Below are 18,093 nucleotides of genomic sequence, written 5' to 3'. Positions count from 1 at the left end.
GGTTCTTAGAAGAAGTAGAGATAATATAAAGTGTCTGGCATGTAGCATACACCTAATCACTGGTAGTTATTAACAGGATAAAGATGGCAAAACAAGTTTAGGAGCACGTTTAATGTAGATTTTGTAAAGATGGGATCTGGCTAAGTTGCCCAGGTTGTCCTCTAACTTGTGATCCTCCTGCCTCAGTGTCCCAAGAAGCTGGAATTACAGGCATGCACCACTAAACCTGGTTCTGTTGTCTTTTATTATTATTATTTTTAAAATAATATGTTTAATTAACCAATCAATTAATTAATTAATTTAATGTGGTGCAGAGGATTGAACCCAGTGCCTCACACTCTACCACTGAGTCACAACTCCAGCCCTCTGTTGCCTTTCCGCCCCCCCTGCCCTGGGTACCAGGGATCCAACTCAGGAACACACACTTGACCACTGAGCCACATCCCTAGCCCTATTTTTATTTTATTTAGAGACAGCATCTCATTGAGTTGCTTAGCACCTCGCTTTTGCTGATGCTGGCTTTCAACTTGCGATCCTCCTGCCTTAGCCTCCTGAGCCGCTGGGATTATAGGCATGCACCACCACACCTGGCCCTCTGTTGCCCTATGAACAGATCTTTATCTTTTGCTTGATTTTATAACATCATGCATTGATGTATTTGGAAAACATGGGTTAAGTTATGAATTTCTTCTGAATGTTGACATACTTCATTATATGCTATCCAAAAAAAAAAAAAAAAAATCACATTGTCACCAGAAAAGTATTTTAGCTGTCCATCTATGGTGAAGGATATAATTTTATGCTTGACAACTCATTTTATTACTAGCAACAAATATCCATCAGTTCTTTTACTTGAAAGTGACCAATTCACTTTGTTCATTTTGGAGAAAATGTTTGCCAAATATCCAGGATACATAAGCACAGTTTGTCAGTTAAATTTTCAAGTAAATATGATTTTGGGTGGGAGAGAAAAAATAAACTAGTTCAGCTCAGGCAAGCCATAAGTGCTTTTCTTTGAGACAACCAGTGTACATTAGTGTGTAGCATAAGTGTTTATATTTTCCATTATGTCACAAATTATTAAGAGTTAAAATTTAGGGCTGGGGATGTGGCTCAAGTAGTAGCGCGCTCGCCTGGCATGCGTGCGGCCCGGGTTCGATCCTCAGTACCACATACAAAACAAAGATGTTGTGTCCGCAGAAAAAAAACTAAAAAATAAATATTTTTTTAAAAAAAGAGTTAAAATTTAATAAAGACATTGATTTTTAAAAGGCCCTTTCTTTTCTAATTTCAAGTCCAAGGCAATGAAGAATACGATACCAGTATAGTTTTGTGTCATGGCCTTGACTCATGCTAAGGTGCAAACAGTTTTACAACCATTACTTTGGAGACACTAATGCATATTACCCAGCATGGTAGTGCATAGCTATAAACCCAGATACCTGGGAGGATGAGACAGGAGGATTCCAGATTTAAGGCCACCTGGGAAACATAGTGAGACCCTGTCTTGAGTAAAATAAAAAGGGCTAAAGATGGAGCTCAGTGGTCAAGTGCTTGCCTAGCAATGTGCAAGGGCCTGGGTTCACTTAAAAAAAAAAAAAGTAAACAGAATAAAAACTGTGGAGAAGCCTTATTACAATAATGAGAATAATTTTGATTTTTGTAGATCCCCTGAAAAGGTCTAGGGAATCTCAAGTCCATATCCAACACTTTGAGAATCACTAATTATGGCAATATGGCCACTGATGGATAAGAATAAAAGAATAAAATTTCATTCTCATTATCCATTTACTTACCCTATGCAAATCAGTCTCTGCAGTAGCTCTCTTTATAGACACATTATGAAACTGAATACTCTAGGTTACAGAGAAGACATAAAGTACCAGAGGTTTTGTTTTGTTTGGGGTTTAAAGGTACTGGAATTTACAGTTTTCCCCTCCCCCATCAGACTTAAATGAGGCAGAAAAGAAACATCCCAGACAAAAGGTGTACCTTGGGTATGTGAAAAACCATTTTCCCAGTGGAAAAGAGAAGATATACCGTTTTCACTTAAGCTTTGGCATGAACAAGGTAATATTTTAATACTAATTCTTGGAGTGATTTGTAAGAGAAAAAAATCATTCACATATTTTGGTAAAGAATGTACACTGGTGGTTAAATTTACAGGTATTTGATAGCTTCATGCCTCGGGACTGCATCTTAGACATGCATTAAATAGAGAGAAACAACTGTCACTGAACAATTCAATTTGCAATATACAGTCATTTGATTTTCTAGACAACAAAAGATAAGCATTTCTTTCAACTGATCAACATTATGCTCATAAGTCAATATGAATAAGAAGTCATACTTGACATATGATTATAATCTAATTGCTAATTTAGAGAATATAGCAATTCTGATCATTTAAAACTTGAATATTCTATGTACAAAAGGTAGTGAGTGCAGTTTTATTCAGATGTTTCTGCTAAATTTTATGCAGCATATTTCATTTTTTTATAGCACCCAAACTCTTTGAAGGTATTCTTTTTTCAGGATACTCTAAAATGCAAATATATTCATTAATAGAAATAAGTATCATCAACTTTAAGGGTAACAATTATAGGGCTATCACTTGGGAAGACTTTATTCTTGCTGTGACAGGTACTTTACCTTGTATCACGTTTAATACTTCATTAGATGATCGCTTTCCCATAATAATCAGGAAAAGTGGAAACTGATCTGTTTTTTGAGTCCGAATGGTTTGTGCAACAACACTGCCAAAGTGTCTGTTACACATTGTCAGAAACCTTAAATGAGACAAAATCCAAAGTCAGTTTCATTTCAGAGTTTAATAAATTCACTAGTACTTCTAACAAAACCCTTATTATTAGTTCTGTAAAAATTAGCTTACCTTTTATCAATATATAAAATCTTGCTATACTTTCAACTAAATCTTAGATGATTATCATATAGAAAAGCAGGAAGTACACCCTAAAAGCTGTCTGGGGGTGATAGCATAGGATTCTCAGTCTAAAATATTACAAGCTGTACTACCTAAAAACTATGAGGAAAAACCTATCAAATGAATTTCAAGAGGACAGACTTTCTTAAATAGAACAAATAATATAGCATGGTATCAAGACAGACTGACTAGCAAGATTCTAAGAAACACAATTTAGCAACATTTTCACAAGTCTTTAGAATCAAGAATTGCACTTCAAGAATTACGTGTTCTCTAGTATATTAGAAGATCTTCTAGTTTTGTACTTAGTATAGGATAAAAATAATAATTCTAAGCTTTTGGCCAAAAAAGCTCAGAGATATTAGCATACCGAAGTCTAGCATTAGTATTCTTAACACGATCTGGAATAAATGAAAAAACTGATAAAGCTTTTCTCTTCTATTAGAGGACTGTTTGAAATTAGCATTTCTTTCAAGAGAAAAGGGTAGCTTATGATATGTTTTCAGATCTGATGGTAAAAAGTAAATGTCATAATAATAATGAATTATGAAAGACCAAATGCAAATATAGAATGCTTTAATAAGATCCAATTTAATAAAGTCTGTAAAAATAATGGACTTTTAATAACACAGGTCACAAAAGGCAAAACAGTGGAAATTCTGGGGACTAGCCACTGGTACTGGCTTATTAATTCTTAATTATGTTCATGAAAGGCAACTTAAATCGTGTGTTTTCTTATGCCTTATGATAATATTTTAGGTAACAACTCCTCTGAAATGTATGTTCTAGCTGATGAGCAAAGTCCTGTCGTCACATGCATTAGAAGGTAAATCTATTTGAAAAGACAAACGACATTAAAATGTCATGTGCTCAGATTCATTTGATATCCAAATTCAAAACAGAATCAAACCTCTTAATTTTTAAAGCCAATATATTTTCTGTCTATAGAAATTCATCTCCAAAAATTAGGCTGAATCCTCCATAAAACCTGTGCTGTGACTACAGAAAGTAGATCTTCTTAAGACTACTAGAACTGTCGGCAAGAGTGTCAAGACAAGTTAGCACTACTGTAATAAGTTCATTGGAAGGCAGGTTCATATACACATTTGGAGCAGCAATAACAAGACCTCACGGCAATTTGAAATGACAAGGCCTTAAGAAATCCATTGTCAACCATGAAATATCAGTGCCCCCATGAAAATTCAAATCTTCACATTCCACAACTATTATGGGATAAAAGGTGCTCAAGCAGCCTAAGCCTCCATACAAAATTTCACACCCATATAGCTTTAACTCATCAATGGGGATGTGTAGATCAGGAGGCTAGCAAGTTAGGATCTCATTTTCCTTTCTGCCTCTTACTAAAATATTTGAAGTCAGCCTTGACCCTGATCTGACCATTGGCAACCTCTAAAATTAAAGATGTCAAAAACAGTTGGAATGCTGTTTACTACAAAAGGGAGAAAATAAGTCCTTGTTGCTTTCACACCAATGGAGTAAGTGGATATCACACAGTAGATACCCATCACAGCACTAGTCTCCAAGCGATATCAAATATTACCCAAACAGGATACCCCCAAAAAAGGAAAGAAAAAAGAAAGTAAATGAGCAGAAAGGAGAGGGAGGGAGAAAAAAGCAGACGGCTTAGTGGTTTTGAGAATTCCATTTCAAGACAACTTTGCCTACAAACTGTGACTTCACAAACTTCCTTTTTGTGAAAATGAGCAAGCAAATTCAAGAGAGGTATAGTCTTCAAAGATATATGGACATTCAATTAACTTAAAAAAATCATTTTTTTTTTTGGAACCAAAGATTGGCAAGTCATTCTAACTTTTTGAAAGGAGTTGAGAAATATACAGGGATCGTGTACTCAGCTGATACCAAAGAGTAGCCTTAAATCAACACTTTGTTCAAATAATAAAAAAAAAACTTAAATTTTAATCAATATAGTTAATATTCCTAAAATTTGAATCATATTGGAGATTTGTGATCAATTGAGAGGTTGTAGGGTCAATGGAATGTACGAAATTACAAAGTTCCTACTTTGAAATTATATAATTAGTAAGAACTTCACACACAGATATCCATTCTTTCTCATGGCTGGGAGCTCTGCTTGTTCTTCCCAAGAGGAGCATAAAGTCACCACAGCAGCACATTAATAACAGTAAAAAATTCAGTTCAAAACAGAAGAAAAACAGGGGAAAAATAACTCATTTTAAGAGAAAAAGTATAGTTTTTCTATTTATGGTATTTTCTTCCCTTTGGCCAGATAAAAGTATGCCCATGTACCTAGTGGTAGGGCCAAAGCTGTCAACACAACTGTAACTAACTTTGCATTCAGTAGAGTCAGATATCATGAAGGGATAGTGGTATCTATAGTCATTGGATTCCAGCAATCTCAAATGCAAACAGGTAATCAATGACAACTATTCCATAACAAGGAGAAGTGGCTCTTTCAATTATAGGATTTAGCTGGGTATGATGGTGCACACCTTAATTCCAGTCACTTGGGAGGCTGAGGCAGGAGGATTCCAAGTTTGTGGCCAATCTGGGCAACTAAGTGATTGCCTGTCTCAAAATACAATTAGTGATGATGATGATGATGATGATGATGATGACGCTGACAGTGTTGGGGATGTATCTCAGTGGCAGAATAATAATAATAATAATAATAATAATAATAGTTCTGGGGATGTAGCTCAGTGGCAGAGTAGTTGTCTAGCACATATAAGGCCTGGATTTAATTCTGAGTACTGCTATTAAAAAAAAAAGAATAAAATAATCTACCCATCACAGACATATTTGAGGAAGGGAATAAGAAGTTGCCACATTAAGTCCCTGAAACTGAAAGTTAGAATGACCAGACATAGAATAGATGCTGTCACTAAAGGAATAAAATGAGTTGGGAATGTGGCTAAACAGTAGTGCTCCTGCCTAATATGCATAAAACCCTGGGTTCAGTCCCTAGTTCCTCTCTTTCTGTCTCTTTTAACATACAACCAAGGGGTAACATGAACAAGGGAGATATGAAAAAAATGAGTGAAAGAAAATGGCTAATCACAAATCAGGTACACTTTTATATTCACTAGTTCTTGCCATTAGAAAACCAAGAATAGAACGATAAGATACATGATTTTTACCTAAACTTCAGAGAAAAATAAACAGAATATTTGAAGGCCAGAATATATTAATCATTAGTAAAATTTCCTGTCTCTGAAGCATAGATTCTTTTTTTTCTACCTTGCTAATGAAAACAAGGATTACTAATAAATCAGATATGGGAAAAAGTAATCTTTTAATTCAAAACAGGATATGGTTTAGTTTCTTTCAGTCAAAGTCATAATTATACTTTAACAAAGCTATACTTCCTAGCAAACAGATATATTATGTGAAACCTAGCAATTTAGGGAGAGGAAGTTGAAATTTTATAAACACTTATTATCTATCTATTATATACTAGGTATTGTAAAAGAAGAAACATTTGATTTTAAAATGGAGGGCATAAGAATGCCATTACTCTATTGATGGGTTCCTGATTATTACACTTTGATGTGATTTCCATAAGTTTAAATCGACTCATATAAAATGGGAATAACACTGTCTTTAAAACACCTATAATCTTGTAAGAATGAAGTAAGGCAAGATTCCAAAAACACTTATACCTATGTGCAGAATATGGTAGGCCTTAAAACTGATAGCCATTTTATTATTGTTACATGCAAAATTAACAATTTTGTCATTACTTTCACAATTAAAATGAAATCTTCAGGCTTACACTGAGGGATTTTTGCACAGTAAATTATAAAAAAATACAATTATAGATGCTGCAGCTGTGCAATACAACAAAACTTTAGTTAAATGTGAATATAAAACAAAAATCACGGGCTGGGGATTTAGCTCAGTTGGTAGAGTGTTTGCCTTGCATGCCCAAGTCCCTGGGTTCAATCCCCAACACCACAAAAAAAAAAAAAAACCAACAAAAAAGGCTTTAGCCTCTCTCTCCTATAGAGAGATGGCCTTTATTTATTATCTCTGTCAAATAAACTCTTGTGTGTATCTCAAAAACAAAAACACCAAAATCACTTTTATTTTTGATATATTTATATTTTAAAAAGTTAATTTAAAACCAACAATATCAAAATAACTGTTTATTCTTGAACAACATCTTTCTGATAATGTGTGAACCATTTCTCCCAAATGAGAGGTTACTGGGCAGAAGAAATTCATGTATAAATTCAAAAACCTTCAGATTTTGGAGCATTCCAGATTTTAAAATTTTGGAATAGGGATGTATATATTTCCACATCTAAACAATGCTAACGGACTTCCCCCATAGTGTCCAACAGTTTGATTAATATTTTAATAGTCTTTTGTATGCACTTCCTTAACTACAGCTGCTTGCCTACTTTTTAAAAAAAGCCATCTTGGTTTAAGAAGCCTCTTCCCTTTCAAACAGACCAAACAGTTTTTTGCCACAGCAGTCTCACTATTTACATGTATTCATTTTTTTTTTTTTTTGTACTGAGGATTGAACCCAGGATGCTCAACCACTAAGCCACATCCCTAGTCCTTTATTTATATTTTACTCAGAGACAGGGTTTCACTGAGTTGCTAAGTGCCTTGCTAAGCTGCTGAGGCTGGTTTTGAACTCGAAATCCTCCTGCCTCAGCCTCCAGAGCCACTGTGATTACAGGCATGCACCACACACCCAGCAACATGTATTCATTTATGTTTGTTCAGTTACATTTACACAGATTGACAAAACAAAACAAAAAACCAGAATGTAAGATAAAGGAGCTTAGAGATCACCTAGCTAACACACAATTCTCTTTACCTCCTTTTTTTGCTTTACTAGGAAAAATTCACATATAAGGCCTGGATTTAATTCTGAATGCCCCTCAAATTCCACTGTTCAGTTTCTTTCTGGAAACTGAAAATTCCCATTGAGAATGGTCTTCAGCATGGCTGGTATATGCCCCTTTGTTCTTTGAGGGTGACTTTGATTTTTCGTTTAAACTGAATTAGGAAAACAGGGTGTGTGTGTGTGTGTGTGTGTGTGTGTATACACACACACACACACACACACACTAACTAACCATAAAGGCATTGATCCTCAACTTCTAGTAGCCTAGGAATCACCTAGGGAGTTTATTTGAAAGGCAAATTCCTCAGCTCCATCCCCCAGGGGTCAGGTCCAGGAAAGTGCCTTTTTAATAGATTTTGATGTAAGTGGTTAATGGCCACACTTTTTGAGAAACACTTTTCAGGACAGAACACTATTTTTCTTGTAAAGATTAGAAGTTGTTTCTGAGGCATTTCCTTTTTTTTAATATTTATTTTTTAGTTGCAGTTGGACACAATAACTTTATTTTATTTTATTTATTTTTATGTGGTGCTGAGGATTGAACCGGGGCCTCGCACATACTTGGCAAGTGCTCTACCGCTGAGCCACAACCCCAGCCCCCTGAAGGCATTTCTAAAAGAAGTCATCCCCAAAACATTTCAGGTGATGGAGCTTCATTCAGTGGACCTTAACATTTTTAAAGTGATCACCTCAGAAGACTAATTTGAAAATCCAAATCAAAGCTTCAGATTTTGGAGCATTCTGGATTTTAGAATTTTGGATTAGGGATGTAAATATCTCCCCATCCAAAAAACTCTGACAAGTGAAATACTTCTGGCCCTAAGCTTTTCAAATAAGGGTTATTCGACTTATAATAAGAACATAAATATTATTTTAAGTACATGAAAACTCCCCCAAATAAGGGTATGCTTTATTTTCCTTATATCTAGACCATAGAATTGTAGTTGAGAAGGATAAAAGAGAACAGTTATTCAATCTCTTATCAGATGCAGAAATTCTTTGTCTAGCAATGTAAATAGAAGATCCATTTTCCAGGGGAGAGCAAATATATATTAAATTTAATGCCTAACATTTCTTCTGTGTTTTGCCTCTTACCAATCAATAAATGTTTATGAAAGCCTACTAAATGTGAGTTGAGCTATGGTTTGTATCCTAAGGGGACTAAGAATATTTTGGCTTTGGTAAATCAAGGTCCCAAATAGTAAACTCAAGCTAATATATGACTAGGGCCTACATGTAGTGGTTTAGATTAAGTACTGGAGAAAACACAGAAGAGAATTGGAACTTAGAAGACAGGGAGAAATTTATATAGCAAGGCAGTGCTCCTAGATAGGAAACCACTCTCACCTCTACATTTCCTAGTAGTTAACATATATGTGTTGCATAACTGGGCCAGTTTATGCTTCAGTAACCTTTATTTCCATTATGACAATGTTGACCATGAGACTTTCCTTTTCCTCTTCCAAATGCTACTGAAATCAGTTTAATTAAGAAGTTCAATAGACTAAGTGACAGAAGAATGGAGGGAAGAAGAGAGGATAGGAAAAGGAAAGATAGTGGAATGAATCTGACATAATTTTTCTATGTACATATATGAAAACACTAGTGAATCCCACAATAGGATAGATATATCCACAAGAATGAGGTCCTAATTAGAATAAGATATATTCCGTTTTGTATAATTATAACAAAACAGATTCTATTGTCATGTATAACTACAAAGAACCGATAAAAAAGTAACAAAACAAAACAAAAAAAGCAGAGAGAGACACACACACATTAAAAAAAAAAAAAAAAAAAAGGACAAGTTGGGCCTTGGATTCAATACCCACCACCACTACTGCCACTGGCAAAAGAAAAAAAAAAAAAGACACTCTGGATGAATCTTCATGATCTCCAAAGCTTTCACCGTGCTTCTCTCCCCACAAGTTCATTTGGCCTCTCAAATGAACCAAGCAGGTGTTGGCCCATAAGTTCTAAACTTCCCTCTAACTTTTAGGAAACTGCAGTTTTTATATAATTTCATTCTGTCACTACCCATTGACTCAGGAAGGTGGAAAATATCCAAATATTAACATAAATGAGCAAGTAGGAATTATTGCAAGAACCATAGTCTTGTGGAAAGAACAAAGACTTTGGAGTCAAATGAACCTAACTCACTAGTTGTGCCTTTGGATAATTTAATCTTCCTGAACTTTGGCTTTCTTATGTATGAAATGAAGATAATAGATAACGATATGTAATTTTGGAATTGGTCTGTGAATTCATAAATACTACTTCTTTTTCCTCCCTTTTATGTGCTTCAGAGTCATATCTGGTTTCTCCTCTCCACAGAATAAATATAAGGTGAAATGTTTCTTAAAATAAGCTTACTGGTCTATAGCTTCTAGAGTATGTATCAGCATTATCATAAAATGGTGTTCTGATCTAAGGTAGAACATATAACATGTTATCATGTTCTATTATTTTTTTCCAGCTGCCAAATTTGGAGACTTCATGATTTTGGTATGTAAAACATTTTCAGCATCATTTGGTTGGCTGGTTTCTCTAAGAACCCTGACATTTATAAATAATTTCCGTAAGTATTTGAAAAGACCTATCATTCTAATAGGCTAAAAAAAAAGTAGTAGGAGAGCCTTAGTTGAAATGTCATACATAGGAGGAAAGTTCTTAAAAAATAAAAGACCAATAGCACACAATATTACACTTTAGTCACTCATCAAAGCTCCATGGAAGATTTGATAAAGGCTCACTTGAGACAGCTGATGTTTGATAGCATTGAATGGACATGTTAACTGTGTAGGCTTTTCCTCTAAGCTGTATATCAGTTTTAAGTTAGATCTTCAAAAAGGAATAAAGACCATATCACCTAAGCTCCCCAAAGTATTACCATTACTGAAAAAATAGACTTAATTCAAAGCTCTCTGCTTTTATAGGGGATTAACACAAAAAACTTCTTCTGTATAACGTAATTGTCTATTACATTTCTTAATGTCTCTCAAATAGAAAATCACACAACAAAATTCAGCCTTTAATTCAGTGTCAGGAAATCTTAAGATGAACCTGTTAAACTTCTATTAACAGATGATAAAAAGTATAAAGGACAAACTGTAAACTCTAGGGCACATAAGAGAAATATTATGAGTGTATATCAAATGAACAGATGAATGAGTGAGTATATGCTTATGACATCTTTTTTTTCTCTAACTGCAAGAATTTCAGAGCTGAATTTGGTGTTTAGGTCCAAAATATAAGTCAACTATTACCACTGTTAGTTTTCATCTGTTTTTATTTTTCTGATTTATATTTATTTACTCTTGAATAGTGATTACATTCATTTTTAAAAGTAGGAAAAATGTTAATGCTAAATACACACCCCTAATCTGGGGGCAAATATGTAAATACCTTGATTTTCATATAGTAACTACCAATAAATTTGCCCTTAGTCCCCTATAAGATTGAGAAAAGTTGTTTAGACAAATTGATTATGAATACTTACAACATAGTAGTGATGAATAGGAGGTAGCATAGGTCACTAAAAACACACCCAAATCGTCATGGCACACTTATAATACCAGTAACTGGGGAGGCTGAGGCAGAAGATTTGTGAGTTTGAGCCCAGCCTGGGCAAGTTTCAAAATAAAAAATGAAAAGTGGGGCTGGGGTTATAGCTCAGTGGTAGAGCACTTGCCTAGCATGCATGAAGTACTGAGTTAAATTCTCAGCACTGCATATAAATAAAAAAATAAAGGTCCATTTACAACTAAAAAAATATTTTAAAATTAAATAAATAAAAAGGGTTGGGGATGTAGCTCAGTGGTAGAGTGCCTCTGGATCAATCACCAGTACCTCAAAAAATAAAAACAAACAAACAAACAACAACAACAACAAAAAAAAAAAACCAGGAAGAACATACCATGCTTGCCTAACATGAGATTATTACACTGTGAACTCCTGAACGTTCAATAAGCTTTGACAATCTGGACTTTGGAGAGGCATGTGAAGAGGTGTTTCAAAAGATCCTTCAGGATAAGATTCAGAAACACAAGCTAAATTAAATAAGTTCATCTGTTACCAGGAAATTCAATCTATAGAGTGCTACCAAACTGAGTGTTGTCTCAAATAGTTAACTATTTGGCTTTGTCCTGTCAACATTTTCATATGAGAGATAAAGAAATCAAATATATATGTATAAGTAAATGCACTGAACACTTACTCTTTTTAATCAATTATACCATTTAATTATAATAAAAACTCTAAGGAATGTGGTTTTATTTCCATTTTACAACATGTAAAGTTTATCTCAGAGGTTTTATTCGACTCATTCAAGGTCATTACAGTGTCCTAGTGGCATAGCTAGGATTTGAATCTTGGTCTGGGTAAATTGAAAGTTCATTTATATTCTTAACCATTATGCTATCCTTCATTCTTACAATATCCAACAAATAATATTGAGCCTTGTAATAAGAAAGAAAAGTGAACACACAACTTTTGCTCTTATGAAGCTTATATTTTAGTGGAAGAATTAGAAAATTAATTTAAAAATATGTAAAATATGTAAAACTGATGTCTTATGGAAAGCTCAAGGAGGGTGCTATGAACAAGAATGATGGTGGGAAAGCCACCTTTAGAAAGGTTCATCAGACTTTTCTCAAGAGGGGACATTTACACTGAGACCTAAAGGACTGACGACTTCTGTTTCTTAAACAACTAGTGAGGGCAGCTGTGAAAGGGAGTAGAGGTGTGTGATGTTTTTGATAAATATGTGGTATCATCTAGAGATCTCACCCAGGAAGAAAGACTTAACTAGAGAATCCTAGTAGGCTTACCTAGCATTACTGTATGCTCACTAGTTAGTATGATTTTCTCCAGAAGTGTTTAACCACAAAGGCAAAGGGAAGGCAAATAAGTGGGTCCAACAAAGTGAATGTATTGAATGGAGTTTAAAATATCACCAGGAATTGATAATGATGAATCTCAAAATCTACATAGGACAAAGAGGGAAATAAAAATTACAGACAGAAAGGTTGGGTAGAGTGACAGAAAGTGGTAGGGTAACAGACCGGAGACTACACGAAGATTTAAAAAACAAGTACTTATTATATTTGAATGAGTGGGACTACTATGAAGAAGTGGTCAGAATCAGATGTTTTAAATAAAAATATATGCGGTGGTATAGTTTCCATTGGTAACCACAGAAAAATTTTCTGGAGTTGGACACATCTAGGAACTAAGAGGATTATCAAAGAGTAGAAACAAGAAGTTACGGCGAGTGATAAATTTGTGAAAGTTAATAGAATTTGTACCCCCCCAAAGATCTTTTCAATTAATTGCATCAGTAGCAAATTGCAGATATATGGTTTATTATCAATTCAAGTTTGAAAAACAAGTAGGGGGTTTCAGTTGACTTCCGGAGTTTGACAGAAACCAATAATTAAATTCCAGAATAGTTTGTACATAGTACCAAACAAACCTCTGGAACACTTTGTTGAATTCTTGCACCTTTACAGGAGACTATTTTATAAATAACAGTGGAAAGAATTAATTGTATTTGGTAAGAAAATGCAGGGAAAATGAGCAAAGGAAAGCTATAGGGAAATTAACAGTGGAATGTAATATGAGGAGATAAGTTAGGCTTATTTCAGATAAATACAAAACCAGAACCAAAACCAAGAAAGTGTGGAAGGCTTCTATAGAAGAAGCACTATAGCAAAGAACTGTCCAGCTTTTAGACCAGCTCCTCAAACACTGTTCTCTCTAATATTTAGGCAGAGATTGGAGCAATATCTGTCAAGCATATTATGGAGAAAAAGGTCTACATGGCTGCAAATTGTGCTGCTAAGGATGTGTTTAATTCCCAATAAGATGTAGTAACTCTCATCTTACACTTCTCTTACATGCCTAACAGGACTTTGCTCATAGTAACTCGTAATAGATGGCTTTTTAAAAAGTTCTATAGTTTATGCTTCATTTGTGAACAATACAAAACTATCACTCTTTTCTATTACTTAATGCTATCAAGTTCAGAATCATAAAAAATATGCTTGTGGGCTGGGGATGTGGCTCAAGTGGTAGCGCGCTTGCCTGGCATGTGCGGGGCGCTGGGTTCAATCCTCAGCATCACATAAAAAAAAAAAATAAAGATGTTGTGTCCCCCGAAAACTAAAAAGTAAATATTAAAAAATTCTCTCTCCTTAAAAAAAATATGCTTGAGAAAAGGACACCAAATCTATTCCCTAATGAGTTATCTAAACTTAGAAGAAACAGGATTCCATTTTATTCCCCAATTCCAGTCTAATAGATACTTATTCACTTTTTGGTGGTAATATTTGGCAGAACAGATCGTTAAGACTGTTGACATAAAACCTTGAGTGTCTATGCAGACCGATAGGCAGATACTGGACAAAATGTCAAAGGATCCAGTTTCCACATTGATTTTCTTTCTTTCTCTTTCTTTTCCTGTGTTACTGGAGATTGAAGCCAGAGGCGCTACATCCCTAGCCCTTTATATTTTTTTGAGACTGTGTCTCACCAAGTTGTTGAGGGTCTTCCTTAAGCTGCTAGGACTGGCCTTGAACTTGTAATCCTCGTGACTCAGCCTCCTGAGTTGCTGGGATTACAGGTATGTGCCACTACATCTTGTTCCACAAGTAATTTTAAAATCACGGAACAAATCTGTTTATTTTATAATTTTTATTATAATATTAATTTTTCTGCTTTACTACTAGTATTTATGGAAGAGGAAAAATGTACTACTAATTTAAATGGCATAGGTGTTATGATTAGTTAAAAATTCTTCAGAAGTACCCATGAATATAAAAATTATTAATAATGACACAGCAGTTAAAAAAAAAACAAATTTTGGAGACCTTTTCAATTTCATACAATAAGAAAAGCAAAAGACCTGATGGAGCACATATGTTTTAAGATATTTCAGTTTATAAATATCTTATTTTGGGAATTTGTTTCATTTGCTTTACATTTTGAAACCTATATAAATAGTGGATCAACTACCTCTCACAACCATATTGGTTTTTTATTTGAATGTATATATTCTAAAGTACAAGACGATTAGGTATTGGGATTGACAATTTGTACATAACTTTACAATTACACCACATGGAGTCATAGAACAGAAAAGGATGTGGCAATAGATCATAAAGGTCCCAAGGCTTGTCACACTCAGATTTCAGGCAATGTGACATGGTGAAAATTTTTTGAAATGCTGTGATTCTTATAATCATGATACCTAGAATATTCGAAGCACACAGCGCTTAGCAGAAATACCAACTAGATAATAATATAGTGCATGAGAAAAACAGGATTTGAAAAAAATTTATAATGTTCTTTGAACTGGCTTGTCAATAGTATCACCTTCGTATTATTCTTTCTAAACAACTGTTTTCATATATACTGTTTATTGACAACTGTATCTGAGTTAAATGCATATTTCCTAAATAGCATTAGGTAGATGAATATGGAGAAAAATACCCCCACCCAAATGCTTTGAACCAGATTCAAAGCACTTACTATCAGGCAGTTATACATGTAGAAGTAGGTAGAAATGTGGGAAATGTCCAGATCAGAGGGGAGGGGGGAAGCTTGTAAACTGGTAATTTTAAATTATCTTGAAGGACATTTTAAAAGGATTATCTATTTTAAAGAGAGAAGAATGTATTATAAACAGTTTAGCCATCATCTACATAGAGATTGGTTTGTTCTCAATCTTAAAAGGCCATCACCTTTTATCCATTCCCCCTTTCCCTTCCTTTCAGTACTATTAGGAAACTATTCACAAGTGTACTACTGGACAATGCTGAGCAGTAATTATGACTTGCTGACAAAGAGATATGAACAATTACTGAGCCCATTTTGAAACCCTACACTAATAAAGTCATTAGATGCTGCCCTTGCCATGATCCTTCTAAAAGCTTCTGAAGTTACAAGAACACACGGCATTGTTTGCAGGGACAATTGCTGCTGGCAGAACGCAAACCTTGAGTTAAACCATGCTGCAAATTGATCTTGACATTCTGTTAAGACCGTCACTAAAAATCAAAAGCAGAGGAGAAAAGGAGAAAATGAGTGGGTAGGATGTAATCATGGAACAGGAGGGGTTCCTCCTCACCTTCTCTCCTCCCTCTTCACAAAACAAACCAGAGAGAAAATGACAAACTCTCCTGGTGTTTTGGAACCTTTATTTTAAAGCATTAATTAAGCCCTTGACCTGGGATGTTTAGGATGGCAATACACTTCCTTTAAAAGTACTGGAAGGAAAATGTTGCACAAAAGGAATAAAGAAGTTGGAGAAAATTATATGGACATCTGGCAAGAAGGCTCTCTGGAAGTCTTAGTACCCTGACCACAACATGTTCATCTGTTTTATCTGCTCTCCTCTGTAGAATACATATTTGCTCTTAGGATAGCAGCTGGAAATTAACACTCCTTGTGTCTCCCATGTAGACCCCACACCTGGGCTATATTTGCTGGATCAAATGGAAGTGTGGGGTTAGGCTAACATGGTCAGCTAGGCTTCAGCCAGGCATGAACCACTGAGTGGTCAGGAATTATGGGTAAGCCACTGAGAATATGGCTAATTACTAAGATGGAAAGTACAGATGAAGATGGCCTAGTGATAATACATGCTTTAAGTTAATTAACTCTTGCCAAAGATTATGTGGAAAATTATTACTTGAATATTAAGGCTAACAAGTACCTGTTAGCACAGTAGAGGAAGTTTGCAGTAACCTTAAATACAGCAGCCAAGGGCATTAAGTTCAAAAGCTAAAAGCCACAGGCAATAGAACTATCTTGTGAACATTGGTATTAACGATGAATTATACATATAGCATGCAACCTGTGTAACGTGGGCACTATCAGAGTTCTTAGAGAACTCTTTACTCTGAATACTGCTTAGAAGTAGCGTGCAAAGCCTGATTTAACCATTTTGTAGCACATACAACATTTTACCTCAGGAACTTGCACTTAAGCAACTAACACACTGGTATTCATAGCTGGCTGATTACCCAGATGTCACTACCCTAGTCAAAGTCAATGTTTAATTTTAAGTCTTCTGGAATTAGATCATTTATACAAGCACCTATATTTGCCTTGTGGGCCCTTCTAGTCAGAACAGGAGATAACCACTAATGCACTTATTACAGGTCAATGCTGTGATCTACTCTACCCTTCCTTGATAAAGTAACTTAGTCAAGAACCCACTCATCATGGAGGGCAATGTTTCAATGCATGTGATATATGTCCAAATATTTTGAATAGATGAAAGCAACTTAACACTTACTATGATGGTAGTTACACAGTATTATTTATAGTTAATGTTGATGGTGCCCAAATGGAATGTGCCTGATTACTTGGCATATCTTACCAAATAAACAGGCAAGCATGTTGATTCCGTGAACATGTTTATTTTAATCACTGCCATCACCACTTCAGAAGATTCAGTACCATCTGACAATGGCTCAACTTGGGATTACTTTTGGGATAGCACAGAGACTTGGCAAAGTCTGTGCAGGAAACTCTGGAACCCTTAAATGAACTCAATTAGGTTGGAATTCAATCCCTTTTTCAGATGGTCTCAGGGTATGTATGGCCCTAGGTACAGGCCATGATATTTTAGGACCCCTTTAGGGCCTGCAGAAGACAAAGTATTCAGCCTGGACATTTTTAGTTCATTATGCAAGGAAACAAAGGCTTTTATTAGTTTTATTAGTCCTATTAGTAGTTACAGAGGAAGATGACACAGTTAGAGGACCAATGCTCTTGCCATTACCCAAGCTTAATTTCCATTGCTTTCACAATAAGCTTTTTATAGATTATTTATTACCAATTTGGTACTTAATTTTTAAAAATTATTATTATTATTTTTTAGTTGTAGATGGACATAATACCTTTATTTTGTTTAGGTATTTTTTTGTGGTACTGAGGATCTAACCCAATGCCTCACATGTGCTAGGTAAGTGCTCTACCACTGAGCCACAAGCCCAGTCCCAGTATTTAATTTTTAAAAGGCATTATGTAATGTATAAGATTATAGATATACCACCCTTAGGGAGTTGACAACCTTGTAGGCAGATAACCAATAACTGTACACTGTAATGAGTGCTATTAAAACAAGCTACTATAGGAATATTATGGGAACACATAGAAAGTGCATTTGAACCCAGACTCAAGTGGAAGATGAGGAAAGCTAAGGCTTCTAGGAAGTGATATTTGTCCTGAATTTTAAGAAATTATCCTTTCACAGCTAAGTATTAATTCACTAAGA

At 34.9% G+C, this 18,093-nt stretch overlaps 1 protein-coding gene across 2 annotated transcripts in view; it reads right to left on the bottom strand.

Annotated features, from left to right (window-relative positions):
* Faf1 (Fas associated factor 1) overlaps nucleotides 1-18,093 on the bottom strand; it is a 287,958-nt gene that overhangs the window by 92,365 nt on the left and 177,500 nt on the right. For both annotated transcript variants that reach the window (XM_046468956.2, XM_058570760.1), the window contains exon 12: nucleotides 2,653-2,789. In XM_046468956.2, coding sequence (XP_046324912.2) covers nucleotides 2,653-2,789 — 137 coding nt within the window. The remainder of the gene's footprint in view (nucleotides 1-2,652; nucleotides 2,790-18,093) is intronic.

This window comes from Marmota monax, unplaced genomic scaffold (assembly GCF_021218885.2).
Source record: "Marmota monax isolate L192 unplaced genomic scaffold, Marmota_monax_Labrador192_F-V1.1 WCK01_AAM20220418_F8-fsc00008, whole genome shotgun sequence".
NCBI classification, from domain to species: domain Eukaryota; kingdom Metazoa; phylum Chordata; class Mammalia; order Rodentia; family Sciuridae; genus Marmota; species Marmota monax.
Note: the sequence above shows the minus strand (reverse complement) of the source record. Positions and strands in the feature narration are given on the sequence as shown.